Source organism: Bombina bombina, unplaced genomic scaffold, assembly GCF_027579735.1.
Source record: "Bombina bombina isolate aBomBom1 unplaced genomic scaffold, aBomBom1.pri scaffold_504, whole genome shotgun sequence".
In the NCBI taxonomy this organism is placed as follows: domain Eukaryota; kingdom Metazoa; phylum Chordata; class Amphibia; order Anura; family Bombinatoridae; genus Bombina; species Bombina bombina.
Genome location: NW_026511258.1, coordinates 29,299 through 44,142, shown reverse-complemented (window position 1 = coordinate 44,142; position 14,844 = coordinate 29,299). Strand labels below are relative to the sequence as shown.

The window sequence follows — 14,844 nt, the reverse complement described above, 5'->3', positions numbered from 1 at the left end:
ATAAGGTTATACTAAGTAATAAGTAACATGTAATATGTGTAGACTTGATGGGACATACATAAGGTTATACTAAGTAATAAGTAACATGTAATATGTGTAGACTTGATGGGACATACATAAGGCTATACTAAGTAATAAGTAACATGTAATATGTGTAGACTTGATGTGACATACATAAGGCTATACTAAGTAATAAGTAACATGTAATATGTGTAGATTTGATGGGACATACATAAGGCTATACTAAGAAATAAGTAACATGTAATATGTGTAGACTTGATGGGACATGCAGAAGGATATACTAAGTAATAAGTAACATATAATATGTGTAGACTTGATGGGACATACATAAGGCTATACTAAGTAATAAGTAACATGTAATATGTGTAGACTTGATGGGGCATACATAAGGCTATACTAAGTAATAAATAACATGTAATATGTGTAGACTTGATGGGACATACATAAGGCTATACTAAGTAATAAGTAACATGTAATATTGGTAGACTTGATGGGACATACATAAGGCTATACTAAGTAATAAGTAACAGTAATATGTGTAGACTTGATGGAACATACATAAGGCTATACTAAGTAATAAGTAACATGTAATATGTGTAGACTTGATGGGACATACATAAGGCTATACTAAGTAATAAGTAACATGTAATATGTCTAGACTTAATGGGACATACATAAGGCTATACTAAGTAATAAGTAACATGTAATATGTGTAGACTTAATGGGACATACATAAGGCTATACTAGGTAATAAGTAACATATAATATGTGTAGACTTGATAGGACATATATAAGGCTATACTAGGTAATAAGTAACATGTAATATATGTAGACTTGATGGAACATACATAAGGCTATACTAAGTAATAAGTAACATGTAATACGTGTAGACTTGATGGAACATACATAAGGTTATACTAAGTAATAAGTAACATGTAATATGTGTAGACTTGATGCATAAGGCTATACTAAGTAATAAGTAACATGTAATATGTGTAGACTTGATGGGACATACATAAGATTATACTAAGTAATAAGTAACATGTAATATGTGTAGAATTGATGGGACATACATAAGGTTATACTAAGTAATAAGTAACATGTAATATGTGTAGACTTGATGGGACATACATAAGGTTATACTAAGTAATAAGTAACATGTAATATGTGTTGACTTGATGGGACATACATAAGGCTATACTAAGTAATAAGGGACATGTAATATGTGTAGACTTGATGGGACGTACATAAGGTTATACTAAGTAATAAGTAACATGTAATATGTGTAGGCTTGATGGGACATACATAAGGTTATACTAAGTAATAAGTAACATGTAATATGTGTAGACTTGATGTAACATACATAAGGCTATGCTAAGTAATATGTAACATGTGTAGACTTGATGGGACATACATAAGGCTATACTAAGTAATAAGTAACATGTAATATGTGTAGACTTGATGGGACATATAAGGCTATACTAAGTAATAAGTAACATGTAATATGTGTAGACTTGATGGGACATACATAAGGCTTTACTAAGTAATAAGTAACATGTAATATGTGTAGACTTGATGGGACATACATAAGGCTATACTAGGTAATAAGTAACATGTAATATGTGTAGACTTGATGGGACATGCATAAGGCTATACTAAGTAATAAGTAACAGGTAATATGTGTAGACTTGATGGGACATACATAAGGCTATACTAAGTAATAAGTAACATGTAATATGTGTAGACTTGATGGGACATACATAAGGCTATACTAAGTAATAAGTAACATGTAATATGTATAGACTTGATGGGACATACATAAGGCTATACTAAGTAATAAGTAACATGTAATATGTGTAGACTTGATGGGACATGCATAAGGTTATCCTAAGTAATAAGTAACATGTAATATGTGTAGACTTGATAGGACATGCATAAGGCTATCCTAAGTAATAAGTAACAGTAATATGGGTAGACTTGATGGGACATACATAAGGCTATACTAAGTAATAAGTAACAGTAATATGGGTAGACTTGATGGGACATACATAAGGCTATACTAAGTAATAAGTAACATGTAATATGTGTAGACTTGATGGGACATACATAAGGCTATACTAAGTAATAAGTAACATGTAATATGTGTAGACTTGATGGGACATGCATAAGGCTATACTAAGTAATAAGTAACATGTAATATGTGTAGACTTGATAGGACATACATAATGCTATACTAAGTAATAAGTAACATGTAATATGTGTAGACTTGATGGGACATACATAAGGCTATACTAAGTAATAAGTAACATGTAATATGTGTAGACTTGATAGGACATACATAAGGCTATACTAAGTAATAAGTAACATGTAATATGTGTAGACTTGATAGGACATACATAATGCTATACTAAGTAATAAGTAACAAGTAATATGTGTAGACTTGATGGGACATACATAAGGTTATACTAAGTAATAAGTAACATGTAATATGTGTAGACTTGATAGGATATACATAAGGCTATACTAAGTAATAAGTAACATGTAATATGTGTAGACTTGATGGGACATGCATAAGGCTATACTAAGTAATAAGTAACATGTAATATGTGTAGACTTGATGGTACATACATAAGGCTATACTAAGTAATAAGTAACATGTAATATGTGTAGACTTGATGGGACATGCATAAGGCTATACTAAGTAATAAGTAACATGTAATATGTGTAGACTTGATGTGACATACATAAGGCTATCCTAAGTAATAAGTAACATGTAATATGTGTAGACTTGATGGTACATACATAAGGCTATACTAAGTAATAAGTAACATGTAATAATATGTGTAGACTTGATGGTACATACATAAGGCTATACTAAGTAATAAGTAACATGTAATATGTGTAGACTTGATGGGACATACATAAGGCTATACTAAGTAATAAGTAACATGTAGTATGTGTAGACTTGATGGTACATACATAAGGCTATACTAAGTAATAAGTAACATGTAATATGTGTAGACTTGAAAGGACATACATAAGGCTATACTAAGTAATAAGTAACATGTAATATGTGTAGACTTGATGGGACATACATAAGGCTATACTAAGTAATAAGTAACATGTAATATGTGTAGACATGATGGGACATGCATAAGGTTATACTAAGTAATAAGTAACATGTAATATGTGTAGATTTGATAGGACATGCATAAGGCTATACTAAGTAATAAGTAACATTTAATATGTGTAGACTTGATGGGACATGCATAAGGCTATACTAAGTAATAAGTAACATGTAATATGTGTAGACTTGATGGGACATACATAAGGCTATACTAAGTAATAAGTAGCATGTAATATGTGTAGCCCTGATGGGACATACATAAGGTTATACTAAGTAATAAGTAACATTTAATATGTGTAGACTTGATGGGACATGCATAAGGCTATACTAAGTAATAAGTAACATGTAATATGTGTAGACTTGATGGTACATACATAAGGCTATACTAAGTAATACGTAACATGTAATATGTTTAGACTTGATGGGACATACATAAGGCTATCCTAAGTAATAAGTAACATGTAATATGTGTAGACTTGATGGGGCATACATAAGGCTATACTAAGTTATAAGTAACAGTAATATGTGTAGACTTGATGGGACATACATAAGGCTATACTAAGTAATATGTAACATGTAATATGTGTAGACTTGATGTGACATGCATTAGGCTATCCTAAGTAATAAGTAATATGTAATATGTGTAGACTTGATGGGACATGCATAAGGCTATACTAAGTAATAAGTAACATGCAATATGTGTAGACTTGATGGGACATGCATAAGGCTATCCTAAGTAATAAGTAACATGTAATATGTATAGACTTGATGGGACATGCATAAGGCTATACTAAGTAATAAGTAACATGTAATATGTGTACACTTGATGGGACATGCATAAGGCTATACTAAGTAATAAGTAACATGCAATATGTATAGACTTGATGGGACATACATAAGGCTATAAGTAATAAGTAACATGTAATATGGGTAGACTTGATGGGACATACATAAGGCTATACTAAGTAATAAGTAACATGTAATATGTGTAGACTTGATGGGACATGCATAAGGTTATACTAAGTAATAAGTAACATGTAATATGTGTAGACTCGATGTGACATAAATAAGGCTATACTAAGTAATAAGTAACATGTAATATGTGTAGACTTGATGGGACATACATAAGGCTATACTAAGTAATAAGTAACATGTAATATGTGTAGACTTGATGGGACATACATAAGGCTATACTAAGTAATAAGTAACATGTAATATGTGTAGATTTGATGGGACATACATAAGGTTATACTAAGTAATAAGTAACATGTAATATGTGTAGACTTGATGGTACATGCATAAGGCTATCCTAAGTAATAAGTAACATGTAATATGTGTAGATTTGATGGGACATACATAAGGCTATACTAAGTAATAAGTAACATGTAATATGTGTAGACTTGATGGGACATACATAAGGTTATACTAAGTAATAAGTAACATGTAATATGTGTAGACTTGATGGTACATACATAAGGTTATACTAAGTAATAAGTAACATGTAATATGTGTAGACTTGATGGGACATGCATAAGGCTATACTAAGTAATAAGTAACATGTAATATGTGTAGATTTGATGGGACATGCATAAGGCTATACTAAGTAATAAGTAACATGTAATATGTGTAGACTTGATGGGACATGCATAAGGCTATACTAAGTAATAAGTAACATGTAATATGTGTAGACTTGATGTGACATACATAAGGCTATACTAAGTAATAAGTAACATGTAATATGTGTAGACTTGATGGGACATACATAGGGCTATACTAAGTAATAAGTAACATGTAATATGTGTAGACTTGATGGGACATACATAAGGCTATACTAAGTAATAAGTAACATGTAATATGTATAGACTTGATGGGACATACATACAGCTATACTAAGTAATAAGTAACATGTAATATGTGTACACTTGATGTGACATACATAAGGCTATACTAAGTAATAAGTAACAGTAATATGTGTAGACTTGATGGGACATACATAAGGCTATACTAAGTAATAAGTAACATGTAATATGTGTAGACTTGATGGGACATACATAAGGCTATACTAAGTAATAAGTAACATGTAATATGTGTAGACTTGATGTGACATACATAAGGCTATCCTAAGTAATAAGTAACATGTAATATGTGTAGACTTGATGGTACATACATAAGGCTATACTAAGTAATACATAACATGTAATATGTTTAGACTTGATGGGACATACATAAGGCTATCCTAAGTAATAAGTAACATGTAATATGTGTAGACTTGATGTGACATACATAAGGCTATACTAAGTAGTAAGTAACATGTAATATGTGTAGACTTGATGTGACATACATAAGGCTTTACTAAGTAATAAGTAACATGTAATATGTGTAGACTTGATGGGACATACATAAGGCTATCCTAAGTAATAAGTAACATGTAATATGTGTAGACTTGATGTGACATACATAAGGCTATACTAAGTAGTAAGTAACATGTAATATGTGTAGACTTGATGTGACATACATAAGGTTATACTAAGTAATAAGTAACATGTAATATGTGTAGACTTGATGGGACATACATAAGGCTATACTAAGTAATAAGTAACATGTAATATGTGTAGACTTGATGGGACATACATAAGGTTATACTAAGTAATAAGTAACATGTAATATGTGTAGACTTGATGGGACATGCATAAGGCTATCCTAAGTAATAAGTAACATGTAATATGTGTAGACTTGATGTGACATACATAAGGCTATACTAAGTAGTAAGTAACATGTAATATGTGTAGACTTGATGTGACATACATAAGGTTATACTAAGTAATAAGTAACATGTAATATGTGTAGACTTGATGGGACATACATAAGGCTATACTAAGTAATAAGTAACAGTAATATGTGTAGACTTGATGGGACATACATAAGGCTATACTAAGTAATAAGTAACATGTAACATGTGTAGACTTGATGGGACATACATAAGGCTATACTAAGTAATAAGTAACATGTAATATGTGTAGACTTGATGGGACATACATAAGGCTATACTAAGTAATAAGTAACATGTAATATGTGTAGACTTGATGGGACATACATAAGGCTATACTAAGTAATAAGTAACATGTAATATGTGTAGACTTGATGGGACATACATAAGGTTATACTAAGTAATAAGTAACATGTAATATGTGTAGGCTTGATAGGACATACATAAGGTTATACTAAGTAATAAGTAACATGTAATATGTGTAGACTTGATAGGACATACATAAGGTTATACTAAGTAATAAGTAACATGTAATATGTGTAGACTTGATAGGACATACATAAGGTTATACTAAGTAATAAGTAACATGTAATATGTGTAGGCTTGATGGGACATGCATAAGGCTATACTAAGTAATAAGTAACATGTAATGTGTGTAGACTTGATGTGACATGCATAAGGCTATACTAAGTAATAAGTAACATGTAATATGTGTAGACTTGATGGGACATGTATAAGGCTATACTAAGTAATAAGTAACAGTAATATGTGTAGACTTGATGGGACATGTATAAGGCTATACTAAGTAATAAGTAACATGTAATATGTGTAGACTTGATGGGACATACATAAGGCTATACTAAGTAATAAGTAACATGTAATATGTGTAGACTTGATGGGACATACATAAGGCTATAAGTAATAAGTAACATGTAATATGGGTAGACTTGATGGGACATACATAAGGCTATCCTAAGTAATAAGTAACATGTAATATGTGTAGACTTGATGGGACATACATAAGGTTATACTAAGTAATAAGTAACATGTAATATGTGTAGACTTGATAGGACATACATAAGGCTATACTAAGTAATAAGTAACATGTAATATGTGTAGGCTTGATGGGACATGCTTAAGGCTATACTAAGTAATAAGTAACATGTAATGTTTGTAGACTTGATGTGACATACATAAGGCTATCCTAAGTAATAAGTAACATGTAATATGTGTAGACTTGATGGGACATGAATAAGGCTATACTAAGTAATAAGTAACATGTAATATGTGTAGACTTGATGTGACATGCATAAGGCTATCCTAGGTAATAAGTAACATGTAATATGTGTAGACTTGATGGGACATGCATAAGGCTATACTAAGTAATAACTAACATGTAATATGTGTAGACTTGATGGGACATACATAAGGCTATACTAAGTAATAAGTAACAGTAATATGTGTAGACTTGATGGTACATACATAAGGCTATACTAAGTAATAAGTAACATGTAATATGTGTAGACTTGATGTGACATACATAAGGCTATACTAAGTAATAAGTAACATGTAATGTGTGTAGACTTGATGGGACATACATAAGGCTTTTGTAAGTAATAAGTAACATGTAATATGTGTAGACTTGATGGAACATACATAAGGTTATACTAAGTAATAAGTAACATGTAATGTGTGTAGACTTGATGGTACATACATAAGGCTATACTAAGTAATAAGTAACATGTAATATGTGTAGACTTGATGTGACATACATAAGGCTATACTAAGTAATAAGTAACATGTAATGTGTGTAGACTTGATGGGACATACATAAGGCTTTTGTAAGTAATAAGTAACATGTAATATGTGTAGACTTGATGGAACATACATAAGGTTATACTAAGTAATAAGTAACATGTAATGTGTGTAGACTTGATGGGACATACATAAGGCTATACTAAGTAATAAGTAACATGTAATATGTGTAGACTTGATGGGACATACATAAGGCTATACTAAGTAATAAGTAACATGTAATATGTGTAGACTTGATGGGACATACATAAGGCTTTAGTAAGCAATAAGTAACATGTAATATGTGTAGACTTGATGGAACATACATAAGGCTATACTAAGTAATAAGTAACATGTAATATGTGTAGACTTGATGCATAAGGCTATCCCATTTCACATGAGAAAATAAAGGTAAATGTCAATTTTTAAACAATTTAATACGTTATAGCAGGTAATTGGGTCATTAGGAACATTAAAGGGGAGAACAAATTTAGAATACGCTGTGACTTTTACCTTGCTACCTCGGCACCTCTTTATCTCCTGTGTATTTTACTGCTGTCGTTTTGTTGTATTTTTAAATCAAGTAATTTTTTTATAATAAACCATCTCTTTTATCTGTTTGACTTCTCTCTCAGATGACTACCAGGTGCAGTGCAAGAACAAGCGACATCTCTCTTCTCTAGAGGAATACGGGGGGCACGGTAAGTTCTCATTTCCCATGTTATGTCTCCTTGTGTTCACTAAACCAGCTGCCCCTCTCACCACTGACTCTCCCCACAGACCCCCATGGGATTGAAGCCAAGAGAAGCAAACGCAGACCCGAATTTTTAAGCCACTGTAACTCATTTCCAGGTATGTTTTTTTATATGCTATATATATCTTTTTCTTTCTCTCTCTGCCACTCCTTGTATATACCATTTATACTATAGGACTGCTACAGAGTACAGGATAAAGCTTCCCTCTTTATACTATAGAGCTGTTGCAGGTTATATAGTTTGTGCAGAGGCATGTCCCTTTTCACCAATAAAACAAAAGTAGTTGTCCTTATCAGCCAATGAGGATTAAATGTGTTGGAAATATTTTTTTTGGATGACAAAAAAAAGGGTTTAAGTTAGCTATAAATTTATTAGGAAGTCGATGTTTGTGCATGACTGATTGCTCACTGGTTAATTTGTACTACTCTGTTGGTGTTCAGTGACACAAACCACATAAATATAAAAAAATATTGTAATATATTTTAAATAAAATGCAATAGAGGAAAAAATGACTGAGGGCATTATAATAGTTTTATTTTTTTCTTTCTAACTATGATTAGATTTCCCCTTGCCCGTGCCGGATTATTATCAGGAATTCGTTCCTAGCTTTTCTGATGCAGCGGGTTCTGAGCCTCAGGATATTGCTGAAAGCAGTTTTGAATTTGTACCCGCACTTGTGAACGATATCTTCAGTCTTGAGTCCTATCCTGACATGAATGCTCCCTACGGTCTCTTTCAGGACAATGAAGCAACAGCTGATTTGGTATCATCTAGTCTTTTGCTTTCCGAGGAAAAGCGAGAATTTGAGCCATGTGCTTATACAGAGAGCAAAAGAGGTGGCAACTGCTGAAGAGGCTAAAAATTGGACCTTAAGATGCCTAGAAATTATAATGTTTTAGCAGAGAGAACTGAACATTAGTTTGGACTGATTTCTGCTGAATACCATATTGGAGACCTAAATAACTGCTGGGTTTGGTGGCTTTTAATGGTGTTGGTGTAGTTGAGAAGTTTAATCCGTACGCACAACCCTCAACAAATTACTAGCATTAAGGTTGAAATCCCACTTCTGACACCATATTTTCCATAATGAGACTAACACTAGAGACAGTTTAATGTAAGCTGTACATGAGCATTGAGATGACCCCATCTTTCTTTTAACTCCAATGAAACTATGCAGAATCTTTTTACAAGATCAATGGCAATAATGAAGGAGATATTGGATTTTAATCTGGAAGATGGAGGGAAAAATAATAGATGCACTTTTTCAGCACTTTGTAACTTGAAATCCAACTTTTGAAGTAAGTTACCGGAGTGGACTTGTGTTCTAGGATGAAAAGAGAAGAAACTGCTACTGTGCTTTTATACAGCAAATGTACTTTATAAATATGTTGTAGTCACAGGCGCTGCTTCACAGACAACTAGTCTGCTTAATGCCTGACTGTTTTATTTGTACAAAACAAGCATTAAAGATCTATTTTTTACTGTAATTGATGCTGCTGAAGGAATAAAAAAAGAGATGAGGACAGAGAGGACAATGATAGAGAGGGGATAGTGACATAGAGAAGGAGAAGAAGGGACAATGTCAGACAGGAGGAGATAGGAAAACAATAGCAGGAGGACAGGGGACAATCACAGAGAACAAAAAGAGGAGATAGGGACAGAGAGAATAGTGGCAAAAGAGAATAAAGAGAGGGGACAATGACAGAGCGAGGACAATGAAAGAGAGAGGACAATGACAGAGAGGAGGAAAGAGGAGAGGGGCAAAAGAGAATGAAGAGAGGGGACAGAGTGAAGGAGGACAGAGGAAAGTGAGAAAGAGAAGGGGAGAGGTGACAGTGACAGAGAGAAGGAGGAGAGGGGACAGTAACAGAGAGAAGGAGGAGAGAGGACAGTGACAGAGAGAAGGAGGAGAGAGGACAGTGACAGAGAGAAGGAGGAGAGGGGACAGTGACAAAGGAGGAGGAGGGACAATGACAGAGAGGAAAGGGGACAGTGACAGAGAGAAGGAGGAGAGGGGACAGTGACAGAGAGAAGGAGGAGAGGGGACAGTGACAGAGAGAAGGAGGAGAGGGAGCAGTGACAGAGAGAAGGAGGAGAGGGGACAGTGACAGAGAGAAGGAGGGGGGACAGTGACAAAGAGAAGGAGGAGAGGGGGCAGTGACAGAGAGGAGGAGGAGAGGGGACAGTTAAAGAGAGGAGGAGAGAGGACAGTGATAGAGAGGAGGATAGGGGACAGTGACAGAGAGAAGGAGGAGAGGGGGCAGTGACAGAAAGAAGGAGGAGAGGGGATAGTGACAGAGAGGACAGTGACAGAGAGGAGGAGGAGAGGGGGCAGTGACAGAGAGAAGGAGGAGAGGGGACAGTGACAGAAGGAGGAGAGGGGACAGTGACAGAGAGGAGGAGGAGGAGAGGGGACAGTGACAGAGAGGAGGAGAGGGAACAGTGACAGAGAGGAGAAGAGGGGACAGTGACAGAGAGAAGGAGGAGAGGGGACAGTGACAGAAAGAAGGAGGAGAGGGGACAGTGACAGAGAGAAGGGGAGAGGACAGTGACAGAGAGAAGGAGGAGAGGGGACAGTGACAGAGAGGAGGAGGAGAGGGGACAGTGACAGAGAGAAGGAGGAGAGGGGACAGTGACAGAGAGAAGGAGGAGAGGGGACAGTGACAGAGATAAGGAGGAGAGGGGACAGTGACAGAGAGAGGGAGGAGAGGGGACAGTGACAGAGAGGAGGAGAGGGGACAGTGACAGACAGAAGGAGAGGGGACAGTGACAGAGAAGGAGGAGAGGGGACAGTGACAGAGAGAAGGAGGAGAGGGGACAGTGACAGAGAGAAGGAGGAGATGGGACAGTGACAGAGAGAAGGAAGAGAGGGGACAGTGACAGAGAGAAGGAGTAGAGGGGGCAGTGACAGAGAGAAGGAGGAGATGGGACAGTGACAGAGAGAAGGAGGGGACAGTGACAGAGAGAAGGAGGGGACAGTGACAGAGAGAAGGAGGAGAGAGGACAGTGACAGAGGGAAGGAGGAGAGGGGACAGTGACAGAGGGAAGGAGGAGAGGGGACAGAGAAAAGGAGGAGAGGGGTCAGTGACAGAGAGAAGGAGGAGAGGGAACAGTGACAGAGAGAAGGAGGAGAGGGGACAGTGACAGAGAGAAGGAGGAGAGGGGACAGTGACAGAGAGAAGGAGAGGGGACAGTGACAGAGAGAAGGAGGAGAGGGAACAGTGACAGAGAGAAGGAGGAGAGGGGACAGTGACAGAGAGAAAGAGGAGAGGGGACAGTGACCGAGAGAAGGAGGAGAGGGGACAGTGACAGAGAGAAGGAAGAGAGGGGACAGTGACAGAGAGGAGGAGGAGAGGGGACAGTGACAGAGAGGAGGAGAGGGGACAATGACAGAGAGAAGGAGCGGGGACAGTGACAGAGAGAAGGAGGAGAGGGGACAGTGACAGAGAGGAGGAGAGGGGATAATGACAGAGAGAAGGAGGAGAGGATATAGTGACAGAGAGAAGGAAGAGAGGGGACAGTGATAGAGAGAAGGAGGAGAGGGGACAGTGACAGAGAGAAGGCGGAGAGGGGACAGTGACAGAGAGAAGGAGGAGAGGGGACAGTGACAGAAGGAGGGGAGGGGACAGTGACAGAGGGAAGGAGGAGAGGGGACAGTGACAGAGAGGAGGAGGAGAGGGGACAGTGACAGAGAGAAGGAGGAGAGGGGACAGTGACAGAGAGAAGGAGGAGAGGGGACAGTGACAGAGAGAAGGGGAGAGGGGACAGTGACAGAGAGATGGAGGAGAGGGGAGAGTGACAGAGATAAGGAGGAGAGGGGAGAGTGACAGAGATAAGGAGGAGAGGGGACAGTGACAGAGAGAAGAGGAGAGGGGACAATGACAGAGATAAGGAGGAGAGGGGACAGTGACAGAGAGAGGGAGGAGAGGGGACAGTGACAGAGAGGAGGAGAGGGGACAGTGACAGAGAGAAGGAGAGGGGACAGTGACAGAGAGGAGGAGAGGGGACAGTGACAGAGAGAAGGAGGAGAGGAGACAGTGACAGAGAGAAGGAGGAGATGGTACAGTGGCAGAGAGAAGGAATAGAGGGGACAGTGACAGAGAGAAGGAGGAGAGGGGGCAGTGACAGAGAGAAGGAGGAGAGGGGACAGTGACAGAGAGAAGGAGGGGACAGTGACAGAGAGAAGGAGGGGACAGTGACAGAGAGACGGAGGGGACAGTGACAGAGAGAAGGAGGAGAGAGGACAGTGACAGAGAGGAGGACAGGGGACAGTGACAGCGAGAAGGAGGAGAAGGGACAGTGACAGAGAGAAGGAGGAGAGGGGACAGTGACAGAGGGAAGGAGGAGAGGGGACAGTGACAGAGAGAAGGAGGAGAGGGGACAGTGACAGAGAGGAGGAGAGGGAACAGTGACAGAGAGAAGGAGGAGAGGGGACAGTGACAGAGAGAAGGAGGAGAGGGGACAGTGACAGAGAGGAGGAGAGGGAACAGTGACAGAGAGAAGGAGGAGAGGGGACAGTGACAGAGAGAAGGAGGAGTGGGGACAGTGACAGAGAGAAGGAGGAGAGGGGACAGTGACAGAGAGAAGGAGGAGAGGGGACAGTGACAGAGAGGAGGAGGAGAGGGCACAGTAACAGAGCGAAGGAGGAAAGGGGACAGTGACAGAGAGAATGAGGGGACAGTGACAGAGAGAAGGGGACAGTGACAGAGAGGAGAGGGGACAGTGGCAGAGAGGAGGAAAGGGGACAGTGACAGAGAGGAGGAGAGGGGACAGTGACAGAGAGAAGGAGGAGAGGGGACAATGACAGAGATAAGGAGAGGGGACAGTGGCACAGAGAAGGAGGAAAGGGGACAGTGACAGAGAGAAGGAGGAGATGGGACAGTGAAAGAGAGGAGGAGAGGGGACAGTGACAGAGAGAAGGAGGAGATGGGACAGTGAAAGAGAGGAGGAGGAGAGGAGACAGTGACAGAGAGAAGGAGGAGATGGTACAGTGGCAGAGAGAAGGAATAGAGGGGACAGTGACAGAGAGAAGGAGGAGAGGGGACAGTGACAGAGAGAAGGAAGAGAGGGGACAGTGATAGAGAGAAGGAGGAGAGGGGACAGTGACAGAGAGAAGGCGGAGAGGGGACAGTGACAGAGAGAAGGAGGAGAGGGGACAGTGACAGAAGGAGGGGAGGGGACAGTGACAGAGGGAAGGAGGAGAGGGGACAGTGACAGAGAGGAGGAGGAGAGGGGACAGTGACAGAGATAAGGAGGAGAGGGGACAGTGACAGAGAGAAGGGGAGAGGGGACAGTGACAGAGAGATGGAGGAGAGGGGAGAGTGACAGAGATAAGGAGGAGAGGGGAGAGTGACAGAGATAAGGAGGAGAGGGGACAGTGACAGAGAGAAGAGGAGAGGGGACAATGACAGAGATAAGGAGGAGAGGGGACAGTGACAGAGAGAGGGAGGAGAGGGGACAGTGACAGAGAGAAGGAGAGGGGACAGTGACAGAGAGGAGGAGAGGGGACAGTGACAGAGAGAAGGAGGAGAGGAGACAGTGACAGAGAGAAGGAGGAGATGGTACAGTGGCAGAGAGAAGGAATAGAGGGGACAGTGACAGAGAGAAGGAGGAGAGGGGGCAGTGACAGAGAGAAGGAGGAGAGGGGACAGTGACAGAGAGAAGGAGGGGACAGTGACAGAGAGAAGGAGGGGACAGTGACAGAGAGACGGAGGGGACAGTGACAGAGAGAAGGAGGAGAGAGGACAGTGACAGAGAGGAGGACAGGGGACAGTGACAGCGAGAAGGAGGAGAAGGGACAGTGACAGAGATCAGGAGGAGCGGGGACAGTGACAGAGGGAAGGAGGAGAGGGGACAGTGACAGAGAGAAGGAGGAGAGGGGACAGTGACAGAGAGGAGGAGAGGGAACAGTGACAGAGAGAAGGAGGAGAGGGGACAGTGACAGAGAGAAGGAGGAGAGGGGACAGTGACAGAGAGAAGGAGGAGAGGGAACAGTGACAGAGAGAAGGAGGAGAGGGGACAGTGACAGAGAGAAGGAGGAGTGGGGACAGTGACAGAGAGAAGGAGGAGAGGGGACAGTGACAGAGAGAAGGAGGAGAGGGGACAGTGACAGAGAGGAGGAGGAGAGGGCACAGTAACAGAGCGAAGGAGGAAAGGGGACAGTGACAGAGAGAATGAGGGGACAGTGACAGAGAGAAGGGGACAGTGACAGAGAGGAGAGGGGACAGTGGCAGAGAGGAGGAAAGGGGACAGTGACAGAGAGGAGGAGAGGGGACAGTGACAGAGAGAAGGAGGAGAGGGGACAATGACAGAGATAAGGAGAGGGGACAGTGGCAGAGAGAAGGAGGAAAGGGGACAGTGACAGAGAGAAGGAGGAGATG

The 14,844-nt window shown here is 39.8% G+C and overlaps 1 protein-coding gene across 3 annotated transcripts in view; it reads left to right on the top strand.

Annotated features, from left to right (window-relative positions):
* The window catches only part of RELB (RELB proto-oncogene, NF-kB subunit), a 223,108-nt gene extending 213,157 nt beyond the window's left edge, over positions 1-9,951 (top strand). For all 3 annotated transcript variants that reach the window (XM_053696513.1, XM_053696512.1, XM_053696514.1), the window contains 3 exons: positions 8,345-8,410; positions 8,490-8,561; positions 9,025-9,951. In XM_053696513.1, the coding sequence (XP_053552488.1) occupies positions 8,345-8,410; positions 8,490-8,561; positions 9,025-9,314 (428 nt within the window). In that variant the 3' untranslated portion in view covers positions 9,315-9,951. The remainder of the gene's footprint in view (positions 1-8,344; positions 8,411-8,489; positions 8,562-9,024) is intronic.
* Positions 9,952-14,844: the final 4,893 nt, after the last annotated feature.